The 20,004-nt window shown below is 39.5% G+C and overlaps 1 protein-coding gene across 8 annotated transcripts in view; it reads left to right on the top strand.

The window, feature by feature from the left end:
- The window catches only part of NCOA6 (nuclear receptor coactivator 6), a 103,980-nt gene that overhangs the window by 47,331 nt on the left and 36,645 nt on the right, over window positions 1–20,004 (top strand). For 5 of the 8 annotated variants that reach the window (XM_032420174.1, XM_032420172.1, XM_032420171.1 and 2 more), the window contains 5 exons: window positions 1,928–2,083; window positions 8,334–8,456; window positions 15,038–15,166; window positions 15,839–16,678; window positions 18,708–18,854. In XM_032420174.1, coding sequence (XP_032276065.1) covers window positions 1,928–2,083; window positions 8,334–8,456; window positions 15,038–15,166; window positions 15,839–16,678; window positions 18,708–18,854 — 1,395 coding nt within the window. The remainder of the gene's footprint in view (window positions 1–1,927; window positions 2,084–8,333; window positions 8,457–15,037; window positions 15,167–15,838; window positions 16,679–18,707; window positions 18,855–20,004) is intronic. The other 3 variants (XM_032420179.1, XM_032420176.1, XM_032420178.1) reach the window with 3 other exon arrangements.

The raw sequence follows: 20,004 nt of genomic DNA on the forward strand, positions 1-20,004 counted from the left end.
AGTTGCCTGATTTCTTTAAATATTTTGGATATTAATTCCTTATCATATACATGATTTGCAAATATTTTCTCCCATTCATTAGGTTGCCTTTCATTTTTTTTTTTCTTTCTTAACATATATTGCATTATTTGTTTCAAAGGTACAGATCTGAGATTCAACAGTCTTGCACAATTCACAGCGCTTACCAGAGCACATACCCTCCCCAGTATCCATCACCCAGTCACCCCATCCCTCCCACCCCACCCCCCACTCCAGCAACCCTCAGTTTGTTTCCTGAGATTAAGAATTCCTCATATCAGTGAGGTCATATGATACATGTCTTTCTCTGACTTATTTCGCTCAGCTAATACCCTCCAGTTCCATCCACGTCGTTGCAAATAGGTTGCCTTTCATTTTGTGAATGGTTTCCTTTGCTCTGAGGAAGCTTTTTAGTTTGATCTGGTTCCAATTGTTTTTGTTTTTGTTTACTTTGCTTTTTTGTGTCCCATTGAAAAAAATTGCCAAGGCCAATGTCAAGGAGCTTACCACCTATGTTTTCTTCTAGTTTTATGGTTTCAGGTCTTACATCAAGTCTTTAATCCATTTTGGGTTAACTTTTGTGTATGGTGTAAGATAGTGATCCAGTTTCATTCCTTTGCAAGTGGCTGTCTAGTTTTCCCAGCAACACTTATTAAAGAGACTGTCCTCTCCCTATTGTGTATTCTTGGCTCCTTTGTCATAAATTAATTGACCATATATGTGTGGGTTTATTTCTGGGCTCTCTGTTTTGTTCTATTGATCTGTGTGTGTGTTTTTATGCCAATACCATACTGTTTTGATTACTATAACTTTTTTTTTTTAAGATTTTATTTATTTGACAGAGAGAGACACAGCGAGAGAGGGAACACAGCAGAGGGAGTGGGCGAGGGAGAAGCAGGCTTCCTGCTGAGCAGGGAGCCTGATGCGGGGCTCGATCCCAGGACCCTGGGATCATGACCTGAGTCGAAGGCAGACACTTAACGACTGAGCCACCCAAGTGCCCCTGATTACTATAACTTTGTAATACAGCTTGAAATCAGAGAGCTAGAATTTTTTTTATAGAAATGCTGTTATGTTTCTTTTAACTACATGGAGAAACTGAACATGATAAGGTATTGCTTAACATGGTAATCCTTAAATTATCTGCTCTAGTGGATAGGAGTTAATTCTTAAGACTCATATTTATTGTTTTTAACTCTGTGATTTTCAGTTTCCTTTCCTTCCTTCAATACTGGATCTTGAAGGTCCCTTAAAGCTTAGAAAGATCTTTTACTTTGTGGTTCTACTTAAAATGTATGTGAAATGTGTTTTCTTAAATTTTAGATCAGAGGTTACCAACTGGCAGCCTGTTGGATCCAGCCTGCAACCATATGTTACGGCTCTACTTTAGTTTTGTTTTTTGTTTTTTTTTTAATGTTTGAATTTCATTGCCAATGCTTTTAAAATTTAAATATTTTACATACAAATCCAGACTTGACTTTGGATTTAGCTCTAAAAATAGAAAGATCTGGGACGCCTGGGTGGCTGTCGTTAAGCATCTGCCTTCGGCTCAGGTCATGATCCCAGGGTCCTGGGAATCTAGCCCCACATCAGGCTCCCTGCTCAGCGGGAAGCCTGCTTCTCCCTCTCCCACTCCCCCTGCTTGTGTTCCCTCTCTTGCTGTGTGTCTCTCTGTCAAATAAATAAAATCTAAAAAAAAAAAGAAGGTTAAATAATCTGTTCATGGCCACTCAGGTGCTAAGTGGTAAAGCTGGGATTAGATTTGAAATCTAGCTAATGCCAAAGACTAAGCTGTCACAGCTACTCCAAGCCAATGCTCTGTCTTGTTCTTTTGTTTTTGGTTTGTTTGTCCCATGTCTTCTGGTGGCTAAAAGATTACTAATATTATTCGCTTTCTTTCACGACCAAGAATCCAGCAAGCTAAAGGTACAGAAGGTGGAGCCCTGGAACAGTGTGCGTGTGACATTCAACATCCCCCGGGAAGCAGCGGAGCGGCTACGGATCCTGGCTCAGAGCAACAACCAACAGCTTCGGGATCTGGGGATTCTCTCCATTCAGATTGAAGGTGCCCATCTGGACCCAAATCGTAACAACAGTAGAACATAGCATGATTTTCTGTGCTGCTTTGTCTGTTCCTCTCATGTTTCAGAATGCCAAATAACTCATGTAACCTGCACTTCACATTGAAGCACCTTAGGTTAAAGAGGAATTGAGGCTTCGTCTGGGTCCTGATGCTTCAGCATCCACAGTCTCAGACTCCGTTCCCTTGGCTGATTTTGTTTGTCAGTCTGTCAGATTGAGATTTTACTAGCACCCTGACCAGGAACTGATTTGTCTTTTAAAGAATATCTAATTTCATTAGCTTCCTTCTACCAAATAAGCTTTAGTATTTTATTTCTTTATTCATCTAACAGAGATTAGGAGGCCTTGAATGGTCCTTTTTGTAGCAGTATTCATTTTTCAGATATTTTGCCAGAGTAGTCTTTTCAAAATGAAAATATGCTACACATGTGCACACACACACACACAGCCTAAAACCCCTGCTGTGGCTTGCTGTCATTCACAGAGTAAGGACTAAACTTCTTAACCATGACCTCATGGCCTTGTGTGATCTAACCTCTACCTTTCTCATCCAGTCTTAACTCATACAGCTCTCCTCCTTGCTGTCTGTTCATGCCTCTCCAGCTTTCTTCTGGCTCCTTGAATTTGCATTTCTTCCTCCTGCCAAGGGCCCTTTGCACTTATGTCTTCTCTATATGGAATGTTGTCTCTTACCATTCCCCCTTCCCTTAGTTAATATCTACTCAGCCTTCAAGTATCAGCTTAAATCTTCTTGAGGATATATTTTCTGAACTCCCTGATGAAGTCAGTGTCCTTTATGTGCTCTCACAAAAGTCTGTTTTTTTCCTCCTTACATCATTTATGTAATGCTTTCATCAGAGCAATTATTTGACTATTATTTTATTCTCCCCTAGAATGCAAACTGTAATAGGGCAGAGACCATGTCTGGTTTTGCTCACTGTTGTAGCTCTGCTTGCCTGGAACATGTTAGGTTCCTTAGTAAACATATGTTGAATGAAAACAAGGGAAGCACACACATAATAGCACCACTTTGCTTTAGCACTTGGCATACAATGATAAGTATAATATGGTCCTTGCTGTTATGAACTCAAAAGCTCCTGACCTTGGTGAAGGAGACAAACCTATGAGAGATCTAAGTACCAGGTATGGGGGAGCATAGAGGAGGTTAGAAAGGATTATATGTATTTTGAAAAATGGGGTAAATCCCATCATTTGATAAACAAGGGAATAGTGGTTTAAACAACAATCAGTCTATCATGAAAAATGTTGGATTATCTAAAAGGATCCAGAAAAGTAAAATTAATTCACAGCAATCTATAGGATATAGGATGAACTTAGGAAAACAATTTTAGGCTACAATAAAACTATATAGGCTGTTTATGTTTGTTTTTTTTTTAAGAATTTATTTATTGGGGCGCCTGGGTGGCTCAGTTGTTAAGCGTCTGCCTTCGGCTTGGGTCGTGATCCCAGGGTCCTGGGATCAAGCCCCGCATCGGGCTCCCTGCTCACCAGGAAGCCTGCTTCTCCCTCTCCCACTCTCACTGCTTGTGTTCCCTCTCTCGCTCTCTCTCTCTCTGTAAAATAAATAAATAAAATCTTTAAAAAAAAAGAATTTATTTAGGGGCACCTGGGTGGCTCAGTCGGTTAAGCGTCTGCCTTCAGCTCAGGTCATGATCCCAGGGTCCTGGGATCAACCCCCACATCGGGCTCCTTACTCAGTGGGAGCCTGCTTTTCCCTCCTTCTGCCTGCCACTCCCCGTGCTTGTGCTTCTGTGCTCTCTCTCTGTCAAATAAATAAAATCTTTTTTAAAAAAAAGAATTTATTTGAGAGAGAGAGTGAGTGAGAGAGAGAGAGAGCACAAGTGGGGGGTTGGGCGGATGGGAGAAGCAGAGGGAGAAGCAGACTCCCTGCTGAACAGGGAGCCCGACGCTGGGCTCAATCCCAGGACCCTGGGATCATGACCTGAGCTGAAGGCAGACGCTTAACCGACTGAGCCACCCAGGCGCCCCAAAACTCTAAATGTTTTGTGGTTTCTGTTACCTATTTATGTGAGTTAAAAGGGCTTTGGAACTTTATGTGGTCGTGTTTTCTACTGGAGAAAGGAAACACCAGTTTCTTCTTTTAATCAGACCTATTTCCTGTAAGTTCTCTTTAAAAGGATAAGGTGCTGGCCTTTATTATAGCCATAAATTAAAGCATAGGTACCATCAAGGAAGTAAAATAGATAACATATATTTTATGAAATTACGAAATTCACATATGGCAATGATTATCACATTACAGAAGAGAGTTCTTTAACTTTTAGGATACACATGTGTATCCCAGGTGATCTTTTCTCTCTCCACTTTTCTCTCATCTTTTCTCGCTCTTAGTACATCGTGAGAGGAGGTGTTGCCACCACCATGGTGTCCGCTGCAGGGGTGCAGGGAGAGGTGGTTCCCCGACAGCCTGTTTTCCATTGAAGAATACTCTCTGTACCCTTCCTTTCTCGAGTTTGGGCCAGGAAGTTGGGAAGACATCTTTTTTAAGGACATTTTGTGACCCCTCTATTCATTCATGGTGATTTAAAGCAGAGTCTGCAAACTCTTTCTGTAAAGGGCCAGAGAATAAATTTTTTTGGCTTTGTGGGCCCTAAGATCTCTGTCACAACAATTCCAGTCTGGTTGTAGTGCAAAACAGCCATAAGCGTATGTAAGTGAATAAACATGGATGTGTTCCAGTAACACTTTATTTAATTATACAGGCAGAAGGCTAGATTGGGTCCATAGGCCGAGGTTTGCCAACCCCTAACCAGCAAGTTTGGGAGCCTGTAGTGTGTTTCTTTGATACCAGTTAGCTTATATGCAGTTGGCAAATAGGGGAGTGATAACACTATAGTGTGGAAATTGTGTGTATTCATAAAGAAGGCAAGGGAAGCTGGAATAGTGGGAATAGAAGGATGATTACAAGGAAAAAAAAAAGACAAATTTAGCTGCTGCATAGGTGGGAGTCCTTTCAGCTCTATTTTCAGATAATTAAGAATCAGAATTTATATTCAGATACCCTTCCTCAGAGGTGCACCCCCAGACTAGCTTGGCTCTTGGCTTGTGACAAGTTTCACTTCCTCCTGTGCCTGCTTTAGTGGCAGCCCCACTGGCTCAGAGCTCTTTTGCATCTGCATTATTTCAGCACCTGTAACCAGGCATTTCCACTGGAAATGTTTTTGGATATGTTGCCTCCACCAGTTACTGTTTTTACCTGAGCTCTAGTTACAAAGCCACATCGGTTTTGAGTTTGTCCCAACAACACTGTTTTTCCCATAAAATCTGTTATTTTCAGTGTGAGATTTTACAGAATGTGGGATTTTCCAGGAATGCATTCATCATACAGAAAAATGCCTGTAATTCTTTGTAAGGTTATAAGATGACGATTCATAATATATTCAATAAATAGCTAATGAGTGCCTACCATGTGTATCAGACACCATTCTGTGTCTTAAGGATATAATCAGGGTGGCCATATATTAAGGATATAATTAGGGTGGCCATATAATTAATCATCTAAATTGACACTTTTGAGAGTAAAAGGGATGCTATTAATAACTGTCCCCGAACAATAGATATAAAGGAACTAGGGCAGATTTATGGTTACCCTTGTATGGGGATGGGAAAGGCAGACAAGAAATCAAGTGAATGAGTAAGTAATTACATGGGATGTGCTCTGAAGAAGTAACAAGATGTGATAAGGGTGACCTACCCTTGGATAAGACAATTGGAGAAGGTCTTTTGGGGCCTGTGACACTTAAGTTTACATGAAAATTGAGAAGTTGGCTTACGTGAAGAGAGCAAGAGAACTGTTGTAAGCAGAGGGATCAACGTATGCAAAGGCCTTGAGGTGAGAAGCAGCTTTGTGTGCCTAAGGAACTAAAAAAAAAGCCACTGAGGCTGAATCCTTATTACTGAAGGAGAAAATAGTATAGTTGAAGTTAGAGAGGTAAGCAAGGGCCACATCTGGGCTGTTAAATATGGTAGCCACCAGCCATATGTGGCTGTTGAGCGCTGGGCGTATGGCTAGTTCAAACTGACATATGAGCTGTGAGTAAAATACGTAGTGGATTTTGAAGATTTAGCACTCCCAAAAAAGAATGTAAAATATTTCATTAACTTTTGTATTAGTTACATGTTGAAATAATAATACATTAGATGTGCTGGGTTAAATAAGATATTACAATTAATTTCATCTTTTTTTTTTAACCTTTTTACTGTGGCTTCTAGAAAATTTAAAATTATATGTGTGGCTCATATTACATTTCTGTTGAACAGCACTGGACTAGATAGATCATTTAAGGCCTTTATATCCTGTTTGGAAGAGTTTGGCTTTTATTTCTACAACAGTAGGAAGTAATAGAGCAGTTTGAAGCAGAGAACTGACATGATCTGATGTCCATTTCAAGAATAATATTCTTTCTGCTTACAGTGTCTTAGCAAGTTTGGTATATTAATAGTTCCTTCCCTTAATTGGAAACCCTCAAGATCTGTAGTCTCTTTTTCTTTCATTCCTGTCTCCCATAGGCAATTTTTTAAAAAGATTTTATTTATTTATTAGCGAGAGAGAGCACAAGCAGGAGGAGGGGCAGAGGGAGATGGAGAGGGAGAAGCAGGCTTCCCGCTGAGCAGGGAGCCCGATGCGGGACTAGATCCCAGGACCCCAGGACCGTGACCTGAGCCGAAGGCAGACACTTAACCCACTGAGCCACCCAGGTGCCCCTCCCATAGGCAATTTAGAGCATCTTATAGCCCCTGGTAATTGGTCCCTTATTAGTAGGATGTTTATGCCCTATGACCAATCTACCTGCCTGGTTGAAATACTTAATACAGAAAGGTGACTTTATCAGTGACAAGACAGAGGAAACTACTTTGTTCTCATTAGCTTCCTGCTTTATCATCTGGCTCTATAAACCAGGACCCCACAATATGGAAGGATTCCAGTCAGTGCAATGCTGCCTTTCGCCTCCTTAGCCACCAGCTAGCTATACTTCTATCTGTCCACTACGTGGTGCTGTCATCCAGAGGAACAAAATTTTGGATTAAGTGCAGAAAGTATCCTGAAATTTGTTTCTTTTTATCATTTAACCAAGTAAAATTTAAGTTACCTCTAAGTTTAGAGTTACCTCTAAATAATTGGAACACTTATAGTGATGTTACCTACCAGGATATTATGAGGTTCAAATGAGATAAAATCTTGTAAGCATTAAAAACTGTACAGGGGTGCCTGGGTGGCTCAGTCATTTAAACGTCTGCCTTTGGCTCAGGTCATGATCGGGCTCCTTGCTCATGGGAGAGTCTGCCTCTCCCTATCCCTTCTACTCCCCCCAACCCCCTGCTCGTGCTTGCACTCAATCTCTCTCTCTCTCTCAAATAAATAAATAAAATCTTTTAAAAAATAAAATAAAAATAAAAACTCTCTATAAATGTTGGTCTTATCATTAGATGCTGTAAAAGTAGATTAGTAGCAACCTATCTACTCTTCATTGTATGAATATCTCTAATGGATATCTATTTATATTACAGTTTTTGAAAGGGAAATGGTATATTTTTTTAAGATTTTATTTATTTGAGAGAGAGAGAGATAGCAAGAGAAAGCATGAGCAGCGGCAAGGGAGGAGGAGAAGCAGGCTCCCCGCTGAGCAGGGAGACCAACTCAGGGCTCAATCCCACAACCCCGAGACCATCACCCGAGCCAAAGGCAGACGCCCAACCGACTGAGCCCACCCAGGAACCCCCGGGAAATGGTATTTTGCTCTCAAATATTACAGTGTCCCTGTACCATCATATGTTCTTTCTCCATTAAACCTACTCATATCTCTGCCTTCTGATTGTAAATTCCCAAAAGGTAATCTAGGATTTTGAAACATTTTTTTCCTTCTCACACACATAGACACACATGGCACCCACACACTGAGCTAGTTGAAAATAGATATTCAGAGTTACAAGCTGTCTCCTGACACTATACATCATTAATGATTGCCTGTCTGCTGTATTGTGAGGATTGATTATGTTCTTCTTGTGCTTCTTGTAAGTAAACCTACTCAGATGAATTTGAAGGAAGACCCATCGTATTGCACTTACCCTTTTTGTGATGGTAAACTTACCATAATTCAAAAACACAGAAAATAAAGTTCTTGTATACCTGTTTTTAAGCAACATTTGCATCTTATTCTGATGGTTTCCTTTTTATAACCTGTCATTTTCAGGGGAAGGTGCTATCAACCTGGCTTTGGCTCAGAACCGAAGCCAAGATGTGAGAATGAATGGACCCATGGGAGCTGGAAATTCAGTTAGGATGGAGGCAGCATTTCCCATGGCAGGTGGTCCAGGTGAGATCTCCCACTCAATTATTTGACATTTTACTGGTTTGCTTTTTTCCCCTTTATTTGCTAATGTTTGATCATTTGGGTCCTGCAAAATAGGTGGAGATTTCTGGTACATCTCTGTTTTCTGGTTTAGGAAAGCATGATTTAAATCACTCTTAGGTAGCGTCACAGAGCATGGGCTCATGCTTAAAGGTAGATAGATGAGCACTGAGCTGTGTAGCAAACATTTATTGAGTTCTTTTTATAGGACAGGACCTCTGCTAAGTGTTGGAGATAGAAATGAATAAAATATTTTCTACCCTCAGAATGTTTATAATATAATGGAGAATGTAGCTTTTCAACTCCCACTTTCTCTGAGGCCGAGAATCTGTGAGCTGAGTTCTTGTGTGCTTACATGGAATCTGAAGAAGTATGTGGAAGAATATGTGTTTTTAGGTATTTAGAATTTGAGAGAGTTATAAATTATTTGCTAACTTTTCCAGTAAAACTGAAATTTCTTCTTTAGAGATTGAGCTCAATATTCTGTGAATCACAAAATGTTAGAATTAAGTTGGCTCTCGGGGTGCCTGGGTGGCTCAGTCGGTTAAGCGTCTGACTGTTGATTTTGGCTCAGGTCATGATCTCAAGGTTGTGAGATCAAGCACCCTGCATGAGGCTCTGCACTGGGCATAGAGCCTGCTTGGGATTCTCTCTCCCTCTGCCCCTCACCCCACTAAAAAAAGAAGAGGAATTGAGTTGGCTCTCATTTATTTTATTTTTTATTTTTTAGTTAGTGCCAAGCTTTACTTTTTTTTTAATTTTTTAATTTTTTTAATTCAATTAATTAAAATACAATGTATTACTAGTTTTGGAGGTAGAGGTCAGTGATTGATCAGTCTTACATAATACCCAATACTCATTATATCACGTGCCCTCCTAAATGTCCATCACCCAGTTACCCCATACTTCTATTCCCCTCCCCTCCAGCAACCCTCAGTTTGTTTACTATGATTAAGAGTCTCTTAGGGTTTGTCTCTCTCAGATTTCATCGTTTTATTTTTCCCTCTCTTCCCCTATGCTCCTGTGTTTTGTTTCTTAAATTCTACATATGAGTGAGATCATATGATTGTCTTTCTCTGATTGACTTATTTTGGTTAGCACAATACCCTCTAGTTCCATCCATGTTGTTGCAAATGGCAAGATTTCATTTTTTGATGGCTGAGTAATATTCCATTGTATATATATACCACATCTTCCTTATCCATTCATCTGTTGATGGACATCTTGGCTCTTTCTATAGTTTGGCTTTTGTGAACATTGCTGCTATAAACATTGGGGAGTTTGGGTAGTTTATATGTCTAGGAATACATCCATTTCTTCCAGATTGCCTAATTTGTTGGCAAACGGTTGCTCATAATATGTTTTTATAATTGTTTGTATTTCTTCAGTGTTGGTTGTGATTTGTCCTCTTTCATTCATGATTTTATTTATTTGGGTCCTCTTTTCTTTTTGATAAGTCTGGCCAGGAGTTTATCAGTCTAATTAATTCTTTCAGAGAACCAGCTCCTAGTACTGCCTCTTGTTCTCTTTTTTGAGGTGAGTTTTTCCATCTTGTCATTCTTGCAGAAAGTGGTTGCTTTTCTACTTGTAGAGTTGTAGCTATTCTTTTCTTAGATCGCTGGTTGAGTTTGCAAATGTTCAGAATGATTTAATAGCTATCTAGCTGATTTCCTGGAACCAAATAAAACTAAGGTCTCCTACTCCTCTACCATCTTGGGCTCTCAGTCCCAAACTTTAAATCTGGCTCAGGCCTTGCCATTGGCTCCCTTGCCACCTCTCGAGTTGGCTCTCATTTATTTATTTATTTTTTTTTTTTTAAAGATTTTATTTATTTGAGAGAGAGAGACAAAGAGAGCAGAGGCAGGGACAGAGGGAGAGGGAGAAGCAGACTCCCCGCTGAGCAGGGAGCCTGACGTGGGGCTCGATCCCAGGACCCTGAGATCATGACCTGAGCCGAAGGCAGACGCTTAACCGACTGAGCCACCCAGGCGCCCCTCGAGTTGGCTCTCATTTAAAGCTGAGGAAACTCCAGGGGTGCCTGGGTGGCTCAGTCGGTTAAGCATGACCTTTGGCTCACATCATGATCCCAGGGTCCTGGGATGGAACCCTGTGTTGGGCTCCCTGCTCAGCGGGGAGTCTGCTTCTCCCTCTCCCTCTGCCCCACCCCCCACTCATGCACAAGCTCTCTCACTTTCTCTCTCGAATAAATAAATCCTTAAAAAAAAAAAAAAGAAGCTGAGGGAAACCCTGGAGCTCACAGAAAGGAAGCAGTTTGCCCAGGGTCAAGTAACAATAGCCTAGTATCACAGATCTAACTCCCAGTCCAGTGCTCTTTTCACTACACTAGTGGCTTTCAAAGTTTTTCTGCTGCAGGACCTTTTATTCAAATAAACCAGAAAAGCACAGCTGCTGTGGTTAAAGCATAGTAACCACCTTAAACTATACCCAGTCATTCACCTCCCCACTTACCACAGTAGCTCTTGAAGAAATACAGCAGAATAGAGAGCATCAATTTATAAAGCCATTGTTCTGAACTGTAGCTGAAGACTTGGCCATATAAAATTGAAACTAGATTTTTATCCTAGCAGTGCCATTTCCTGGTTACCTCAAGCTAGCTATACCTCTCCAAGCAGCAGTTTCTTCACCTAAAAAAATGAGATAAAAATGCCTACAATCTTTTGAGCTCATGCTTGAAGGTGGATGAGCCATGAGCCCTGAAGCTGACATTTACAGAGTTCCTATTATATGTCAGGACCTGTGCTATTGGGCTGTTATGGAATACCACATAGTAGATGTACAGTACCCAGCCTGGTACCTATAGTAGGGGGTCAGTAGTTAGAGTTCTCCACCGAAGTCTGAGCATTTGGTATTGTGGTAGCTTGATGAGAGATAATCAGTGATGCTATTGCCAGTACTAAAGAACCAGAGTGGGAAGAGTCTGGCCAAGTTGCATATAGTTAGTGAAAGAATAGATCTAGGATGAGGAGGACCAATAGAGAGAATGGCTGAAATTTTTCCAGAATTGATGAAAGATGTGAGTCCTCAGAAATCCTGAGCAATGTAAATAAAAATAAATCAACATTTGACACAAAATTGTAAAACTGTAGAACATGAAAAAACAAAGAGAATGTTAAAAGCAACTCAGAATGAAAGACCAGTTATTTACAAATGACGAGCTATCAGAACACAGCTGATTTCTCAGCAGCAACACTGAAAACCAGGAAACATTGGAACAGTATTTTCAAAGTGATGAGAGAATAATTGACAGCCTAGAATTTTACACTTGTTTATACTATGAAGAGTAGTATAAAATAAAGACATTTTTGAAGACACTAAGTGAAGGTACCATTAACAGACTCTTGCTAATTGAACTGCTCAAGAATCTACTTTAGGAAGAAGAAAATTGAATCTAAAATGGAAGAACTAAGATCTGAGAAGGAATAGTGAGCTAAGTAATTGGTAAACATTGGATAAATCTAAATAAGTATTGGCTCATTTAGCAATAATGATGATCACATGTTTATACTTTTAAGTCGAGTATGTCTGTTGACAAAAGATATCATTAAAATAATAGAGGGGTGCCTGGGTGGCTTAGTTAAGCATCTGCATTTGGCTCAGGTCGTGATCCCAGGGTCCTGGGATCCAGCCCTGTGCTGGGCTCCCTGCTCAGCAGGGTGTCTGCTTCTCCCTCTGCCCCTCCCCTGCTGGTATGCACTCACTCTCTCTCTCTCTCTCAAATAAATAAAATCTCTTAAAGTAAAAATAAAATAATAGAAATAAATGTGTAACTTCTAAGCTAGTAGTGGAGGGGTAGAAAGGAAGGGCATGTTGGAAAAAATCCAATAAAATTCAAGAAAATTAGGAAAATGGCATAGGAAAACACCATAGGAAAAGAAGGGGTAAAAAGCAGAGGTATCATAAACAAAAAAAGAAGGGGTATCATAAAATGATAAAATGAATCAAAATATATTGGTAATTAATAGTAAAGGTAAATGTATTGTGAACACTGATAAAGAGTGATTAATCAGATTGAATAATAATCTCAGATTTAGTTATGTGGTCTTACAGGAAGCACATAAAACATAAGGATTTGGCTCATAGTTAAAAGGATGGAATAGAAGATAATCCTGGTGAATATTAACCAAGAAAAGGGGTATAACAATATTTTTATCAGATAAAACGACTAAGATAAAAAGCATTACTGAGGATAAATAGGGCCGCTTTTTGATGTAAAAGGAAATATTCATCAGGGAGCTAAACTTTTATTACATACTTAATAATCTAGCCTCAAAATATATGAGGCAAAAGTGGAACAGGATTATATGGAGATATCACATCTTAGGGGAGATATTAACACACCTGTGTTAGTAATTGATGTATTGCGCTTATTTTGAAAATTAGTAAGGATAATGCTTGAATAACATAAGTAAAATAGTTTGATATAATGGAGATATATAGAAACCATGCACTAATAAATCAAAAATTCTTAATCTTTTCAAGCATAAATGGAACATTTATACAAATTGACTATATTTTTCTAAAATCAAGTTTCACTAAATACCAGATATTGGTATCACACAGATCATGTTCTCTGACCACAGTACAATTAAATCATGGCAAACAATAAAAAAAAAACAGCTAACCAAAATATCCTGTATTTTTAGAAAATTTAAAATACATTCTGAATATCCCTGATTTTTTAAAAAGCAATCATGATGGACAGCAAAAAATATTTAAAATGGAATAATGAAAATAGTATGTACCGAAATTTGTGAGATGTAGCCAATACAGCACATGGAAGAAAATTTAAGCCCTCAGATAACTGTGTCAGAGCAGAACATGAGTTGAAAATTAAGAAGCTAAATATCTGACCTAAGAATTGAGAAAAAGAATAGCAGAGTAATAATAATTTAGGAGGAAGGAAGTAATAAAGATAAGAGCAGAGATAAGTAAAGTATTAAAAAAGCAAAATGGAACAAAGTAGCAAAACCAAAGATGTTTTTTCGAAAAAACAATTAAAACTGATGAACACGGTAAAACAAAGAAAAAAAGAGAAGACATAAGCAATGTAAAGAAGGAAAAAAGTGTGTATTTCAAAAGGGTGAATTTTATAATATATGAATTATATCTAAAAAAATGGGAAAAAGTTGTGAATAACTTCATGCTAATAAATCTTAAAGCTTCATCAAATTAACATTTTTCTTGAAAATATAGTTTAACCAAAACTGATTTAAGGAAACTTGAAAAATCTGTAACTATTTAAGAAATTGAAAGAATTAAAAATTTGTCTCCCTATGAATCAATTAGTATAACTCACAGGCCCAGATAGTTTTCCAGGTGAGTTTACTAAACATTTAAAGAACAGGGGCACCTGGATGGCTCAGTCATTAAGCGTCTGCCTTCGGCTCAGGTCATGATCCCAGGATCTTGGGATCGAGCCTCGCATCGGGCTCCCTGCTCGGCGGGAAGCCTGCTTCTCCCTCTCCTACTCCCCCTGCTTGTGTTCCCTCTCTCGCTGTGTCTCTCTCTGTCAAATAAATAATAAAAAATCTTAAAAAAAAAAAAAAAAAAGAACAGATACAGATATTCTTCCAGAGCATAAACAAAGAAGAAAGAAGCTTTCCAGCTCTTTTTTGAAGTTATTTTAATCTTGATGCCAAAAATCAAAGAGACTTGAAGAGAGGATAATATATTTTCACTTATTAATATGGATGTTAAATCCTAAAAGTCTAATAGTATCAGAAATTGGAAAGATGTGGAACAAGAGTAGTTCTCAAACTGCTAGTTGGAATATAAATTGGCATAATGACTTTCTTTTTCCACTTTTTTTAAGTTTATTTAAGAAATCTCTACACCCACCCCGTGGGGCTTGAACTCACGACCCCGAGATCTAGAATCTCACACTCCTCCCACTGAGCCAGCCAGGCACCCCTGGCATAATCACTTTTGAGAACAGTTTGCCAATATCTAGTAAAATGGAAGAAGCTTTTATACTTAAAACCTAGGAATTCTAAGTATATAGTCTAAAGACACGTCCACAAGAATACATGACATTGCAAAATTGTAAGAATGAAAATTGGGGCAGGGGGTGGGAGAACCTTAACTGTTCATTAGCAGAGTGAATGTATGGGTTCCATAAAATGGATCACCATTATAGCAGTCAAGATGGATGGATCTCAAAAGGTAATATTAAGTGAAAAGGGAAACTGAAGAAGACAGAGTATGATGCCACTTATACAAAGATTAAAAGCATACCAAAAATGCTATGCGGTTTACCTACATATGTAATAAAGATAAACAAACATGCACGGAACTATTAATCCCAATTATAAGGTAAGAGAGGGAGTGGAATGAGATAGGGAAGGAGTAGGGGGCTTCTGCTGTATCTCCATATGTATCTGAAGGGAATGGGGCAAAATGTTAACAAGGTAGATGATTGGTACAGAAATTTTCCATACCTTTTTATATTCTTGAAATATTTTATTTAAAAACAAATGTTGTACCAGTTCCAGTACTCTATTCCAGGGATTTTCTTTTTCCTTTAGGACTAATAAGGATGACCAGCCCTGCCACGGTTATGATACCCCAGAGTGTAAATGTGTCATCTTCCTTGATGGCACCAGGCCCCAATTCAGAGCTGCAGCCCAGGACTCCTCGCCCTGCTTCTCAGTCAGGTAATGACCTCTCCAATCTTTGTGGCTTGAAGACGCTGGAACTCTTTGCAGAGTTTTCATTACAAAATTCATCTATCTCTGGTATCAAATTCCTAACTGCCCAACTTAAATGCCATCTTCTTTACAAAATCTTCCCTATTTCTTCAAGCTAAAAGTCAGCATTTCCTTCTCAGAACTTCTCATTCTCTTATCAGTTATAACCTAACATTCCTAAAAATGCATTCCTTTGGCTACGTACTTCATGGCAGAGAATTCTATAATAAATTTGGTAAGCGCAGCATGCTTTATCCTCCCTCCTAGAGATTCACAATTGACCTATTGGAGGCACTGAACGTCCTGCAGTGAAGAAACCTGTCTAAGCTGGTTAGGTTCAGTTGTTTTCCAAACCTAATTGACCATGTTTAATTTTGTTTTCTTATAATGCTAATGAACGTAGTTCTCCAGGATACACTTTGGAAAATACTGCTCTCCACATTTTATGTTTGGCTCTTCTATCCACTTTTGAACCAGAAGCTCTTTCTAGACAACACTCATCTTTCTGTCATCTTGGCATGTTGCTTTGTACAGAAGGTGCTCACAAACATCTCATTGAAGGTGCCAGGGGATTTACTACTGCTATAGGATCTAGGTTGCAGTAATTTAATTATTGCTTTGTTAACTGTCTTTAAACAGATGCAATGGATCCACTCCTCTCTGGGCTCCATATACAGCCGCAGAATCACCCCTCAGGATCTTTAGCTCCCCCGCACCACCCAATGCAGCCTGTGCCCGTGAACAGACAGATGAACCCAGCTAACTTTCCCCAGCTGCAGCAGCAGCAGCAGCAGCAGCAGCAGCTACAGGCAAGACCCCCACAGCAGCAGCAGCAGCAGCAGCAGCCACAGGGAATTCGACCCCAGTTCACTGCCCCAACTCAGGTGCCTGTTCCTCCAGGCTGGAACCAGCTGCCTTCTGGAGCCCTTCAGCCTCCTCCGGCCCAGGGTTCTCTGGGCACAATGACTGCAAGCCAAGGGTGGAAGAAGGCTCCCTTGCCTGGCCCAATGCAACAGCAACTCCAGGCAAGACCATCCTTAGCCACGGTACAGACACCTTCCCACCCTCCCCCTCCATATCCCTTTGGCAGCCAGCAAGCCTCACAAGCCCATACAAACTTTCCTCAGATGAGCAACCCAGGCCAGTTCACAGCTCCTCAGATGAAGAGCTTGCAGGGAGGGCCCTCCAGGGTCCCAACCCCCCTGCAGCAGCCCCACCTCACCAACAAGTCTCCTGCCTCTTCACCCTCCTCCTTCCAGCAGGGATCCCCTGCATCCTCCCCAACGGTTAACCAAACTCAGCAGCAGATGGGACCAAGGCCACCTCAAAATAACCCACTTCCCCAGGGATTTCAGCAGCCCGTCAGCTCTCCCGGTCGGAATCCTATGGTTCAACAGGGAAATGTGCCACCTAACTTCATGGTGATGCAGCAGCAACCACCAAACCAGGGGCCACAGAGTTTACATCCAGGCCTAGGAGGTGAGGAACACTGAAGCTATTTGTGTTGGTAAACTTACTGGAGATAGATCTTAGTAGAACTTCAATATTTAGAGTTAATGGAGGGAGGATGTAATTATATGGCTTTGTGGATATAGTGGTAACACTTAATATAACTTATTTAACTTGATACATTATGCAGCATCTTACTGGTTACATTTAAGCTAGCCCTCTGGATAAAAATGCAGGTAACTACATACAATATAGAGATTTCCATTTTGTTTTTTAAAGTATTTTTGCTTGATCTTGGACTAGTAAATTAAGATGTCCAGAAGAAACATGCATTGTATTAACTTAAACTGCTCAGCTGTTGGAAAAAAAAAAGATTATGCAGTAGAGCAAAAATGAAAAAAATACAGGGTCTTTTGGGGAAAAGTCCCTTCAACTTTCCAGTTTTGATAATCTTAATAAAGTAGTAAGCATGGTATTTGTTAAATTTGATTAAAGTGTTAAAGGGGATTAAGTTCAGAAATCATTGACTTTTATAGTTTTATAATGCCAATGCCTGCTCCTTAGAGAGGGAATTCCACCAGTTATACCTAAAGGAGATTTATTTATTTATTTTGTAAGGTGCCTCTTGTATGAAGAAAAAGCAATGGAGCTTAATGTGTGAGAGGTAAAACGATTACAGTAAAACTTATCCATCTCCATGTTTATTATTTATTCTTATTAATCATTGATCTAGTGCACATGAATGTGCTTGGAGCTTTTCAGTAAGGTATAGAGAGTGTCAGTAATACTGTCATTTGATAAACATGTCCCCACCAAAAGACACCCATTGCCTACCCAGAAAAAAACCCTTGCATCTTTAGTGCAACATAGCAAAGGCATGTTCTCATGGTTTCTGGTGAAATTAAGTTGCTCATCAGTCTTTTCACTCTCTTGTAATTAATTTTGCTGACTTGCAGGCTATGATATTTGAATCCTAAGAAGTTTTTAGAAAATGCAAGGATGTTTCATCTCCAAACTTCACTGTTCTGGGCATCTAGCCCTGAGTGGAAGCTGGGTAGTCCCTCCTGCAAATGTGATTACTGATTTAATTACAGTGGAAGCATGCAAATGGGGACTTGTCACTGCTAAAGAAAGGACAAATGCATATTTGTCTACAAAGTGTTTTTCAGGACATTGAAATTTGGTCCTTAAAAATAAGTGGGCGAGTACAAATTTTTTAAGTGAGCTTTTAGGTCTTGATGCTTTCATAGAGCAGATGATGTGCTCACCTAGGTGATCTGGCCACATCAAGGCCTATGTTATAAACAATGAGTGGGTTCTGAGATCCTCCTTCTTACAGATCCTTTTTCTGAAATTAAACCTTCCTATAAAAGGAAGTAATACCTTCATAAGATTCCATTAGAGCATGGCTTTTGGTACCATAGCTGTCGGAATTACAGCAAACCTTAAAAGGGGAAGGCATGATGATAATTTAATATTGCCTCACTTTGGAGCTCCTGTGGATTGTTTCTAATCTCCTGTCTCTTCCCAAGAGATAAGCACAATACTGGGGGAAATTTTCCACAAGAGAGATTGTCATCCATTTCCTTCAATGGAAAAAAAATATCACCTATCATTAATATCAGGACCCAGCTCTTTGTTTTATAGTATTTCTGATCAATTTGTTTGAATATGAAAGAATTTAGCATATTCCTTTGGTGCCTGTGTTAAAGTATGTAAAGCTTTTGGGTCTGTTGTATTATAATGAAAAGTGAGCCCTAAACCTTGCTGTGACGTGGCCTCAGATCACATTTAGGGAGCAGATTGCCATCTCTTCCTTGGCATGTTCTAAGTGTAAATTTTTTAGTATTTCTTTTTCATTTTGACAATGCTCATGTAAGAGATTGTGTTGATTTTTTTAACCATCTTTCCCAACCTTATTATTAAAGATCCTACCAGTGTGACAGAGAGAGCTAAGCCAGTGGAGACTTCATGCAGCTCATCCTTCCTTATTCATTCCACATCTAAGCAAGAGTATAAATTTGCTAGGTAACTGCCTTACTCATTGTTTTCTATTAAGGAATGCCTAAACGCCTCCCACCTGGCTTCTCAGCAGGACAGGCCAATCCGAACTTTATGCAAGGTCAGGTGCCTTCGACCACAGCAACCACCCCTGGGAATTCAGGAGCCCCTCAGCTGCAAGCAAATCAAAATGTCCAGCATGCAGGTTTGTTTTCTGTGCTTTATTCAGCCAGCATTTATTGAACATTGTGTGCTAGATACCATGATAGACAATAAAAATATACAGATAAATATAAGTCCTGGTCCTTCCCCTTAATCTCAAACCAAAATTATTCTTTCAGGGCAATAACTGATAAAGCAAACGTAGAGTACAGTGTCTTGGGATCCTAAAAACACCTAAGGAAAGAAAGTGAAACTTGAGTTTGAGCAGGAATCAGCATTTATTTTTTCCTTACTGTAAAGGACTCCAGATAGTAAATATTTTAGGCTTTGCAGATTATATGGTCCCTATTGCAACTACTTAACTCTGCTGTCATAGCACAAAAGTAGCCATAAACAGTAGGACAGATGAGCATGGCAGTGTTCCAAACACTGTTTATTTAGAAACTGGCTGTTGATTTGGCCCATGGGCCATAGTTTGCCAGCTCCCGAGTTAATAAAAGGGCAAAAGACATTTCTGGAAACTATAGGTACGGAAGCACAGAGGCACATGGCATTTTTGGGGAACTGCAACTTTTTAAGTCTCTCTATAGTACACGTTAGCTTTGTTTATGCAGAATGTTTAAATTCTAGTTTACAGTGTGGTGTTTGAAGACCAGACTTCAATCAGCATAGTTTTAATGCCAACAGTGTATTGTATTGTATATAAGAAGAAATTTTGGAGAAGAAATAGGATGGAGCAGAATGGCTAAAAAGAATTTGTAAAAGCAGTGTTATATATGCCCAGACTTTGTGTTCCTGGTTACTTAGGTACCACATGACTAATCTTACCCTTTCTCATTTAGGCAGTTTGGACTGAAGTAGCACAGTTAGTTTCTGTGGAGGACTCCCCATCCCCACTTGGAGTTAATTTAGTTATGTGGTTCCAACTTTAATTGTGAATCACTAAGGAACAAGAAAGTTCTAACTACCTCTTAAAGGGTGAGAGAAGAGTAGGGCAAACTACTTGGCTTTCCCCATCTGCTAATGCAAAACTGCATTCCTGAGTTTTGTGAATTCATGAGTTTTGTAGGAAGTTATAAAACAGTGATAAAATCATTCATAATTCTTCCACCCAAGCACCAGCTATTTCTTTTTATGTGGTGCCTTCCACATGCACATATTGTTTAGATTTCCCCATTTATCCTAAGATAGTT

This window comes from Phoca vitulina, unplaced genomic scaffold (genome assembly GCF_004348235.1).
Source record: "Phoca vitulina isolate PV1807 unplaced genomic scaffold, GSC_HSeal_1.0 scaffold22, whole genome shotgun sequence".
Lineage (NCBI taxonomy): Eukaryota > Metazoa > Chordata > Mammalia > Carnivora > Phocidae > Phoca > Phoca vitulina.